This window comes from Tupaia chinensis, unplaced genomic scaffold (genome assembly GCF_000334495.1).
Source record: "Tupaia chinensis unplaced genomic scaffold, TupChi_1.0 Scaffold143823_1, whole genome shotgun sequence".
In the NCBI taxonomy this organism is placed as follows: Eukaryota; Metazoa; Chordata; class Mammalia; order Scandentia; family Tupaiidae; genus Tupaia; species Tupaia belangeri.
Window position 1 is genome coordinate 840,050 of NW_006203673.1, and position 11,593 is coordinate 851,642.

At 62.0% G+C, this 11,593-nt stretch overlaps 1 protein-coding gene across 2 annotated transcripts; it reads right to left on the reverse strand.

Annotated features, from left to right (window-relative positions):
• Positions 1-1,557: 1,557 nt before the first annotated feature.
• PDCD1 (programmed cell death 1) lies at positions 1,558-10,886 on the reverse strand. 2 transcript variants are annotated; one of them, XM_027767002.1, is made up of 5 exons: positions 10,755-10,886; positions 5,618-5,971; positions 5,325-5,489; positions 4,009-4,043; positions 1,558-3,714 (listed from the first exon to the last, which is right to left on the reverse strand). In XM_027767002.1, exons 1-5 carry the CDS (start codon positions 10,837-10,839, stop codon positions 3,478-3,480), a joined length of 876 nt encoding a protein of 291 aa, XP_027622803.1. In that variant the 5' UTR covers positions 10,840-10,886; the 3' UTR covers positions 1,558-3,477. The 2 variants fall into 2 exon arrangements, with proteins under 2 accessions (XP_027622803.1, XP_006165239.1); XM_006165177.3 differs by having other exon boundaries at positions 1,558-3,717.
• Between the last annotated feature and the right edge of the window lie 707 nt (positions 10,887-11,593).

The following is an 11,593-nucleotide window of genomic DNA, read 5'->3' on the forward strand; positions in this document are numbered from 1 at the left end:
GGAGAAACTGGGCAGCAGCTGGGGACCCCAGTGCCGGGGGCCGCATGGTCACTGGTGGGGTTGCTGGTGTCACTGCATGGCCTTTGATTACCCTCCAGGGGCCTCTCCATGTCCTGAGCTCTTTGAAAACGCAGATGCGAAAGGGTGTCCACCTGTGCTGGGCTACCGGCCACGAGACGGGGCCCCTCAGGCTCAGTCCCTCACAGCACCCTCCGGGCCCCAGGTGGTCAGCTCTCCCCTGGCCACCAAGGGTGGGCTCCTTTCAGAGCTGGCTGAGTCCCCTGACCCTCCAGGCACAGCGTAGACCTCTGTGCAGGGCTTGGAGCCGTCCTCGCTGCCAAGGACCTGGGTCCCTCTGCAAGCCAGGAGAGCAGGTGGGCACATCAGATGGGGGTGGGCAAGATGAGGTGGGGTCCTTGCAGAGAGCCTTTAGTGGGCTTGGGCTGGGGCTTGCAGGAGGGGCAGGTCGTCCAGGCGCGGGGAGCTGCGGCGGCTGCCTGCGGCCCTCTGCCGGGAGCAGACAGAACGCCCCTGCAGGAGCGTGGGCGGGAGCCACCGGGGCAGTGCGGTGACACACCAGCCCTGGGCAGAGCAGGATGGAAACAATGAGCGTGAGGCGCAGCAGCCCCTTACGGGAAGAGGCAAGTGCTGACTGTCCCGGTTCTTATCTGAGCCGCTGCCCTGTGCGCGGGATGGCCAGCCTCCACCGGATGCCAGGCGAGGGCTAGGGCCTCAGGCGCGCGACTGCTTGCCCGCCCTGCTTCCTCCTGCCGCGTTTTGCCTTCTTTTTGAGAATCAGTTTGAACTCAGTCTTGTGCACACTCCGAATGTGCTTGTCACCAGGTGTTCAATTTTAATGGCTGCCCCCTTGTCACTCTGACATGCCCCACCTCGGTTCCCTGGACTGAGCCAGGCCCAGCTGAGCTGGTCAGAGCAGCCTGATTCCTCGGGGAAGCCGGTGCCTCCGGGGCCAGCTCAACCTCTCACTGCGTGGGCGGCTCTGCAAACATGCTCCTGGCACTCCAGCCTACCTCCAGGAGAGGTCTCCCGCAGGTAGGGTTTGGGGCAAAGGGCAGGTGCCTCCATGGCGACAGTGTCCCGCCTCCAGCTACAAGTTCCACCAATAGGCATGGACGTGGGGTAGGCACTGTCCCTGCGGCCTCCAGGGGCTGTTTTCAGACCCTCACCACTCGGGTAGGCATATCTTTAATTTTTATTTTTCTCATTATGAGCAAATTTGAGCATGATTTCGAACTGAACATCAGTTTGAAATTTCATCGTTTAAGGGACACACATGTATGCTCACACTGCACACACATGTGGATGCACATGTGCGCATGCACACATACTGTGCACAGATGTGCACACACGTAGACACAGATGTACATCATGTGCATACACAGTTGCACACACGTCTCAATTGCGTATGCGTGCGTGAAGCTTCTTGCTGTCAGTCTTTGCTCCTCGCCGGGTGTCTGTGTGGTGGGGAGACCCTCAGGCTCCCGCTGTGGAGCCCCCATAGGCACTGTGCACACACATCTCAATTGCGTATGCGTGAAGCTTCTTGCTGTCAGTCTTTGCTCCTCGCCGGGTGTCTGTGTGGTGGGGAGACCCTCAGGCTCCCGCTGTGGAGCCCCCATAGGCACTGCCTGCACGCCATCTCGCTGCATTGAGACGAAGGCTAACTCCACACCCTCATGGGACACCCTTGCGGTTGGGTCCTGGGGCCCATTGTGTTCCCGTCCCGAGTGTCCATCTCGGGAGCCGCGTCGCTGTGTTCCTGTGTGGACATTAGAGTTCTAGAAATGTGGGTTTTCGCTGTATGGTGTCGACTGTAACAGAGCGGGAAGAGCTGGCACCTCTGTGATGCCATGGTGACCAAGAACCGTGTGTCCTGGGGACGAAGCCATGCTGAGTCCCCTCCCCCTGCGGGTTTCACACATTTCTTGTCAAGTGTGTGCCTTCGGCATTTTACTGATCTGTGGCTGCTGACGAGGGAACCTTCCCCGCCCGCTCTGCCTGGTTGCTGTTTGAATGTACGAAAGCCACGTACGTCTCTCTGGGTTTGAACGTCGTCTGCTTCTCCAGCAGGTCTCCCTGTGCCTGTGGCTATTTCCAGGGGACCCGCTGGGATCCAGGCACAGTCCGGTGCCTCCGAGGGGAACCTGCAGCTCGCCTTGCTCAGGCCCGGGTCAGGCTAGCAGGCCAGGACAAGCTCCAGGGCTGGGTGGCGGTGGGCAGCTGTGGCCCCAGAGCCGTGGGCAGGCTGGGAAGGGGTCTGTCATTGTGGTTCACAGCCGCTTGGAACCTGTGTGTCTGGTGGATTCTGTCTCTGGGGACAGCCCCATAAACAGGGAGTGGGGGAGACCCACAGGTGACAGTCCTCTGCCTGTGGGCCCCAGGCCCCTCATTCTATCTGGAACAGCTCACCACCCCAGGTGTCTGGGGTACCTGTGAACTGGAGAGCAGGACCTGGAAGCTGCAACCTCGTCTCTAGCCTCAGCCTGGCCACAACCCTGCCTAGGACCCTGCCTGCTCCCCAACACCGGCTATGGGACAGACTCCTCCAAGCATTCCTTGTTTAATTAGAATAAACTAGAACCAAAGTGGGGGGGTTCTGAATGCCGCCATCAGGACCAGGTTGAACTCTGGCTGCCTTCCCTGATGGCCAGGATGGGTAGGGGCTGGGCCTTGCCATGGTGCCCAGCCCAGGAACGCCTGTGCCACTTGACCTGCTCCTGGTGAAGCTCCTTTAAATAACATGGTGAGTGGCGCCAACCAGGGTCCCCACCTTCCCTAACCTAAATCACAGCCCAGGCGCCTGCCCTGGACCTGCCCCCAGCCAGGGGCACAGCGGAGGGGCTGCCAGCCTCGCCATTCCCTCAGACTTGGAGACCCTTGGGGCTGCAGGCCGCTGGGCAGTGAAGGGGCTTCTAGCCCTGCCTGTCCCCTGCCTCGGTCCCTGCTGCCCAGAGAGCCACATGTAGCCTGGCAGGGGTGAGGACAGGGGCTCCGGAGGGTCTCTGCAGCCAGGAGCTACCTGCCTCACTGAGGCCTCCCCAAGCCCCAGTGGGGAGCACATGGCCTCTGGAGGAGCCCCAGACCATACCCTCCCTGCCTTGGTGCCCTTGAGGGGTAGTGCAGCCTCCATGTCCAGTGTGCAACCCTGGGCCTGCTCTGAGGAGGGTCTCTATCCAGAGCCCCTCCAGGCACAAGCCCTGGGTGCAGCCGTGGCTTCAGGACAGTGGGGCTGCCTCCAGCTGCTCCACTGTGGCCGAAGGCCTGTGTGCCCATCTTCCCCTCGTGGGCCAGGGATGCCCACTGGTTTGGGCTTGAGAAGATATTGGGAGTCCTTTGAAGGCCCACCCAGCAGGGCTGCAGAGGTGGGGGCCACTTGGCCCTTGGGCCCCGTTCCGCATGCCCTCTAGTCCAAACTGCGGGGCAGGTTCTGCAGGGCACAGGCGGCCAGGTAGTTGGTCAGAAGGGCCAAGAACAGTGTCCGTCCTCAGGCCGTGGAGACCGGGGACCCAGAGGGCCATCAGCGGAGCCCCTGCGGCCTGGGCAAGGGGCCGCTGGCCTCTCAGGGAAGATGATGGTGGCATACTCTGTCTGCTCAGGGGCATCGGGGGCTGGGGGCTCTGGGGTCTTCTCTCGCCACTGGAAGTCCAGCTCTCCATAGTCCACAGTGGCCGCAGGCATGCCAGAGGGGTCCTCCTTCTTAGGGAGAGAGGGGGGAGTCAGTGCCTGGAATGGCAGCGCCTGCCCTCAAGGCCCGGCCCTCCCCCAGAGCAGGGCCTTTGCTGCCCCTCCTGGCCCCTGGACTTGGGGAGCAGCCCCTCCTCTCTGCCTCAGCCTCCCCACTAACAGGAGAGAGAAGGTCACAGGGTGGGGGCCTGGGGGGAGCCTGGTGGACACTGGTGGGAACATGTGGCGTGGGCCCCCAGTCAGCTCTCTATCTGTGCCCACCCCTCGAGGGTGGAAATGACAGATACAAGGCCTGGCACTCACCGGGGGCGAGTCCTGACTGCTGGCTCCTCTGGGCCCTGCAGAGAAGCACATCCGGAGCAAAGGTGGACACGCGACCTCCCGGCCCACTCACTGCCCACCCGTCGTGTTGGCCCAGGGCAACCACCAAGGGCCATGTGTACGCACTGCAATGCCCTGTCCTTGCATGTGGCTGCTGTATGGTACATGCGATGCACTGGTGCATGTCAGACCAGGCTGCCCCACCCCAGCACCACCACACGCACAGCCCCATAGGGGGCACAGAAATTGCTGAAGAAACGGACCCTAGGAACCGCTAGCTGGCACAGCCGCTGCCCTGTCCTGCTCAGGGTACCAGTGAGGCTGGGCCCCATGGCCCCCTGGGGCATCTCTTCTGGGAGCTCAGGACTCAGGGCCACGTGGTATGCTGGGACCACGGGCTGGGGCAGAGCTTGGTGCCTCGGGAGGGGCTTGAGAATATCAACCACAGCACGTGACCCAGCCCTGGGCCCACCACGCAGGTCAGGAAGTCCCAGTGCAGGTCAGGGGAGGAGGTCTTTATGCCCCAGGGAGGTCAGGGTGGCTGAGTGGGGTGTCCACGGGCCCTGGGGAGGCAGGGTGTGAGTGGGTGGGGGGGGGTCTCCTCAGTCCCTGGGGAGGTCAGGGTGGGTCAATGAAGGTTCTTGGGCCCCAGGGAGGTCAAGTGTGGGTGGGGAGAAATTCTCGGGCCCCAGAGAGGCCTGGGTGGTCCTCGGGCCCTGGGGAGATCAGGGTGGGTGGGAGAAATCCTTGGGCCCCAGGGAGGTCAGAGTGGGCAAGGGGTCCCCAGGGAATGTTGGGGTGTGTGTGGGAGTTCTCTAGCCCTGGGGAGGTTGGGGTGGGTGGTCCTTGGGCTCAGAAAAGTCGGGTGGGTGGGTGGAAGGAATCCTTGGGCCCTGGGGAGGTCAGGTCCTCAGGCCCTGTGGAGGTCGTGGTAGGCGGGAAGTCTTGGGCCCTGCGATGGTTGGGATTGGGGGGTTCTTGAGCCCTGAGAAGGTCAGGGTGGGCAGGGGAGTCCTTGGGGCCTGAGGAGGTCGGGGTGGGTGGGGGCCTGCCACCCTGTGGAGGTGAGGGCGGGCGGGGGGCCTGCGACACTGAGGTGGTGAGAGTGGACAGCATTTCGCACCGTCTGGCCACAGCAGGGCTCAGCCTGGGCAGCAAGGCCTCGGGCCTGGTCACTCCTGCCACCCCTGCCCTTGGACTGCTCAGAGGGGACAAGAGGGACCCGGGATGCTGGAAGCCTCTCACAGCCCTCTTTGGAGGGCTCTTTTTGGGGTGGGCAGGGAAGTTGGTGGCCTTACCTCGGGGACCACGCTCTGCCCTGAGGCAGGAGGCAGCCAGGACCCAGGCCAGCAGCAGCAGGGTGCCCACCAGGGTGCTCGTGACGCCCACTACCAGGCCTTGGGACTGGCTCTGGGGCTCCGGCGAGGGGCTAGGGTGCTCTGTGGGTGGCTCCAGGACTCTCTCTGGAGGGGCAAAGGTTGGGGGTCAGGGCCACCACAAAGTGCTCCTCGGGCCCCAGAGGCCTGGCCCCAGCCCTGCAGGCCCCAGCCTTGCCTGGGAAGGGCTCCGATGCCCGCCCCGCCCGGCCCACCTGTCACCGTGAGCTCTGCGTGGGGGCTCTCGTTGATCTTGGGGGGCAGGGAGATGGCACCACAGAGGTAGGTGCCGCTGTCGTTGCGCCGGGCGGCCACGATGCTCATGAGGAAGTCGCGCCCGCCTGGCAGCAGCGTGACATGGAAGCGGCGATCGTGGCCCGGCTGGCTGCGGTCCTCGGGGAAGGCGGCCAGCTTGTCCGTCTGGTTGCTGGGGCTCAGGCGGTACCAGTTCAGCACGAAGCGCTCGGTGGTGTTGGAGAAGCTGCAGACGAAGGTGGCGTTCTCCCCCTCAGGCACCGTGAGCTGGGCAGGGGAGAAGGTGAGGAGGCCACGGGGTGCGCCCGGCAGGTCTGGGGGCAGAGGGCGGGGAGAGGAGGGCTCAGTGGCCAGGCCTCGGTTCCTAGAGCAGGAGGGTCCCACCAGCTGGACCCCACAGTCTGCCCTCCTGGTGGGGCCTCCCTCCTGGGCTCCCCTTTAACTTTACGAAAACTGAGGGTGGGGGTCTCAGCTCTGAGTTTGGCCTGGACCCAGGGCCCTTTATTTCCTCAGAACCTTCACCCTCCCTCCGTGGTCCAGGTCGCCAGAACCCGGAGGCAGCCTGAGCCCTGCCCTGCCACTGTCGTGTCCTCGCACAGCGGGGGCAGGGAGGGCAGGGGGGCCTGAGTGGGATGGTCCCCTGGGCAGGCCGGTGCCCAGCCTTCACCCCATTTCAGTACAGGCTCAGAGCTGGGGCCGCCCAGAGTGGGCCCTGCTGCCCTGGGCAGTGGGCAGGGTGGGGCCTTTCACGTTTTTAACAAGATTCTGAGGCCTGGAGTACCAGCCTTGAGGCCAACTGGGCCATTGCTCCTGTGGGGACAGAAACAGAGGCCTGGCCTTGTGCTCCCAGGACAGGGTACCCTGGGACATACCAGGCCCTGGCTTGAGGTGCCCTGCGTGTTTGCACGTGTTCACACTCTCTAGTCGGCATCCTCCCAGGGCCCGCGGGACACAGCAGCACTCCTCCCATGGGCAAGGCTGGGCCCTGGCCAGACCCACAGGGGGCTCTACCCCCAGGAGACCCTCCAGTGGGAAGCTGCATCCACTGCCCCGACTGAGGCTCGGAAGAGGCAGAGGCGGGGCCCACAGTCATGTTGGGCCAGGCCTGTGGAACAGGCCAGTGGAACAGGCCGGATGTGGAGTGCCGTGACCAGACCTGACTCCTGCCCATCTCTGCTGGGCCCCTCGCCCGGCTGATGCCCCATGCTCTTGCTGAAGAAGGGGTCACAGACATTTGGGAGCGTCAGTTGCCTGTGGGGTGGGGAGACCAGGGAGGACCCTGAGCTGGGCTGGCTCCTCTCTCAATTCCTCGGGGGCAAAGCACTGGGGCCTCTTCTGGAGCAGCGAGTCCATTGCACATGCCATAGCCATGCCGTTTCATGCTCAGCACGCACGGCACAGCCATGGTGTCCCATGCCCACCACACAAGGCCTCTGCCATGCCGTTTCGTACCCACCACACAAGGCCTCAGCCATGCCGTTTCGTACCCACCACACAAGGCACGGCACAGCCACACAGTTCCACTCTCACCACACACAGCACAGCCACGCCATCCCATGCCTGCTGCAGGAACACACACCAGGCCGTCCTGACCCATGATGGGGATCATGCCCATTATCCGTGCCTTTGCTGCCCACAGCTTTGGCTGCTCCTGTCAGCTGTGTTCCAACCATTTTTTTTTCTGGAGAGGTTTTTTTTTTTTTTTGCTATAGGGCACGTTCGCTCGCCAGACAGAGGGAGACAGAGAGACAGAAAGCGAGAAATCACCCCCCAGGGGGGATGGCCATGCCGCAATCCCTTCTCCTCCTCCATTCTCCTCTCGGGATCTTGGGCACGCACGCACAAACGCCCAGCGTGAGTTTAAGCCACCGGGTCCAGGATGTGAACTGTGGTTGACTACGTGAGAGTCCAGTGACATAGCCATTATGCTAACTGCTGGTTCCTGTTCCAAAAATATTAAATGGGATATCCAGTAACAAATGTTTCCTCTTTTTTTTAAAAAAATATTTTGCCATAGGGTGCATGCTCTCACTGGAGAGAGAGACAGGGAGGAAACATGAGAAAGCTACCCCATAGGGAATGGTCACACCACAATCCTTCCCCCTCCATTTCTCCCTTCTTTAGGAATTTTGGCATAGTCACACATACGCCCAGGTTGATTTTTAAGCATCTGGGTCTTGGACTCAAACTGTGCAGTCGGCCGTGTGGGGTCCAGTTGCTTTAACCACCAGGCCACCGATTGGCCAGAAAGAAACAATTCCCAAATCTTGAATTGCGTGCCACCTGAGCAGTGCTGAACTCTCATGCCATCTGCTGGACCCTGCCTGGCATGCAGCAGTCTCTGTCCATGTCTCCACATACGTGTCACCTGTGCTAGTCATGCAGAAGCTGTCCTGGCATTCAGCTACAGACACACGGGGAACCACCTGTGGATCTGGGGGTCCACCAGGGCCCTGCGTGTGTCCCTGCAGACAGGGGACGGCTGTGTCATGGTACAGCTGAATGTTACTGGCATCTGACTCTTTCTCAGGGGGAGTATGGCAGAGGGCCTCAGGACCCTTCTCTGTCCCTCCCTCAGGGCTCCATCTGGAATCAGGGCTGAGTCTAAGCCTCCTCCTCTCTGGCCCCACAAGGGCTGTGTGGGCTAGTGTTAGAAACTATGGGGGACCTCACCCAGTCCCTCCCTACCTGCCCCAGGGGCCCAGAGTAGAGGCCGCAGGTAGACAGTCTGGCCCCCCGTGATGCCTCTGGCCTGTCCAGACAGCTCAGCCCACCTGGAAGCTCCAGTAAGTACTGTGTCACTCTGGTCTTCCAGCCTCCACCTCTAGGAAGCCTCCCTGGCCTCCTTCGCTGGTAGAGTGCCCTCCAAGAACCTCGGCTGTTTCCCTAACATTAAGCTAGGGAGCCTCAAAAAGCTCTTAGAAAATGAAATTAAAGTGTGAGTTTACTTTGGTGCAAAATAATTTAAAATGCAAGCATAGTTTTTTCTTTTCCTCTTCCCTGCCAGAGAGTGCATGTGCTTGCCAGATAGAGAGAGACAGAGAGAGTGGGAGAGGATGAGAGCACCCCAGGGGAGTGCTGTCTGGCTTTCCTAGCCACAAGGCCGCTGGGCTAGCCCAGGGTTTTTAATTTTTAAATTTAATTTAATTTAATTTAATTTTTTTACTAACTCCCATTTTCCATGAACGTTTTTGAAGACCTCGTGTTTGAGTTATTCCTGTGGGATTCCATAGCTGTTCCTGGGTTCCGAGGGGTGGCTCTGTCTGATCGTGGGCTCCCAGGGCGGCCCTGCCCAATCGCATATCCAGTCTCAAGAGCTGGCCACTGTGTTGACCCTGTCCACAGACCTTGGCGGCATAACCCAGCAACAAAGCTGAGGGCAGTGTGCCACATCACAGCCCAGCACCCTGGGCGACGTGTGTGCGTGCTCAAGATCCCGAGAGGAGAATGGAGAAGGGGTTGCGGCACAGCCATCCCCCAGGGGGTGATCTCTCACTTTCTGTCTCTTTGTCTCTCTTTGTCTCTCTCTGACAAGAGCATACGCATGATGGCAAACACCTTAAATGAAATGTCATGACCTACATAAATGACCCGGTCTAACTCTTGTGACCTGTCAAGCCGGTGTTAACATCCCCAAATTGCAGGTGAGGAGACAGCGATAAGGGGGGTGCCAGTGGCCACGCAGTCACAATGGCAGTTGGAACTTGAAGTTGAAGCCTAGACCCCAGGCTCCCTCGGCCACTTGGGCGGGCCTCCAACAGACGTAGCCAGATACACGCAGAGGGGCTCCCTATGTGGTGGCCACACGGCTAATCCAGAAGGAGCAAAGAGGCCCAGGGTAGAGAGCCCCCTGAAGCCAGGAGGGACCCAGTCAGGGACAGGAGGAGCAGGTGGGCGGTGCTGCTCTGACACGTGGGGAAACTGAGGCACGGTGTGCTTAAGCCTTGCTCAGGAGAGCATGAGGGCACGTGGCACAGAAGGCCGTCCCTGTCCCCACCTGGTGGTGAGCTGGCTCCTGGGAGCAGGCCTGTGTGCCAGACCCAGAGTGAGCCACAGCTCCCCATGGGGGTCTCAGGTCCTCAGGGGGCACGCGCACCCCTCCTGCCCCTGCTTCTGGGATCCCCAACAAGGCCCCTCTCAGGACACCTCTGGCGACAGATTCTGGACCGCTATGCCCAGTAGTGTCTTCCACTGAGGTTCAGGGGTGACCTGCGGCCTTCCTTGGAGAGGCACACACTGAGGAGGAGACCCAGGGCCCCGGGGAGGGTGCCTCACTCCCGTGCTATGAGCTATGAGTAGGCCCCGGGGGGCTGGGGCAGGGAGGGCCCTGCCATCAGCAACAGTGAGGGGCTACGGACAGAGGCCTTTGGGCAGGGGACAGAGTCCCCAAAAGGGGTGTTGCCTGGGCTCGGTGCTGCCAGTGGCATGGTACCCTGGCACTGCCGGCTCAGAGGACGGCCTGGGCTGGCCTCGTGTCCCTGCGAGCAGGCTGGACACAGATGGCCAAGGGCGGGCTGAGCAACCTGGCACATGCAGTGAGAAGGAGCCCCCGCCCCACTGTGGGGACAGGACTGAAGGCTCCCTAGGGACGGTCCAGACCCGGGGGTCGGGGCACAGCCTGATTTTCAGACCCACTGTGACCATGCTGAGACGCCCTGGGAACTGGACAGCCCAGAGTCTTGTCCAGAGACCCCAACTGGGCCGTACCAGGCCTGAGGCATGTTGGTCACATGTGGCCACACTTCAGATGGAACGAGACACATCACCCCTTTAATCCAACCAGCCACGTTCTGAAGTCCGGAGGGCCACGAGGGGCTGCGGTGGCCAAGAGGGGGTTCTGGTCAGCCTGGTCCTTGGGTCTCCAGTAGGGTGCTGGCTGGCCTGGCCCCTGGGTGCAGGGCCAGCTGAGGTGGGCAGCCATCCTGCCTGCCCACGAGCAAGGTAGGGACTTGTGGAGCCTGAGTGGGCGCTCCATCTCCCCAAAGCCACACAGCGCAGGCACCGGCAACGCCAGGGAGCCCTGGACTTGACCCCACCCTCGGGGCCTCCCCATCCCCCAGGGACGACCAGCACAAGCCCCGCAGCCATGTCTCCTACCTAGCAGCCGTCCTGGCCTCCAGCCCAGCTGTAGCGCGGCCCAGACCAGTGGCCAGAGCAGTCGCCAGGTCTGCGTGGTCTGCATGGCAGTGGAGTCTGTCGCTCCCGTGCCGGCTCCTCCCTCCTCTGCTGCTCTGGCAGAACTGACAGGGGAAAGGAAACTGTCCCGGGTCAGGTCGAGGGAGGGGACCGCCCCTCACCCCCGCCCCTCTTCCTCCACACCCACGTGGGTGGGGAGAGCCAGGGGAGTGTGGAGGGAGAGCAGGGGTGGGGGGGAGGAACGGAAGCCTGGGGCAGTTCGCCCTGACCCGGCAGGGTCTGCACCTGGACTGCCAGCTCCCAGGCTGGGTGGGAGGGCCTCCCCCGCCCGCCCCAAGGCCCTGCCCCTAGGAGAGGTGGCAAGGTAGCTGCCCTCCCTGGGCTCTCACAGAAGCAGGGGCCTGAGCCCTCAGCTCCCTCTGGCCCAGCATTTGAACCCTGGCTAGCCAAGCAACCCGCCACCCTCCGCATTGCCGGGGCACGTGCGCCCAGCCTCTGCCGCACTCCAGCTGCCCTCTCCAAGCCAGGGCTTGTGAGAGCACAGGTGGCCCTGCCCAAGGATGGCTGTCTGGGCCTGGTAGCAAGCCTTCGAGCTAGCCCCCACGCCAGGCTCAGGTGGCTGCATTTCTAGTCTTTCCATGCCAGCTGCCTCCTGACTGCTGGGGCACAGCTCACCCTCCGGCAGGACGTCCTTGGCTCCTGCCTGCCTGGGGGCTGGGGGTGCAGGGCCTGGTCATTCCCGAGACAGTTAGGGTATATTGTACTCTGCACCAAGTGGTTGCTGACGGTGAGTGGAAAAT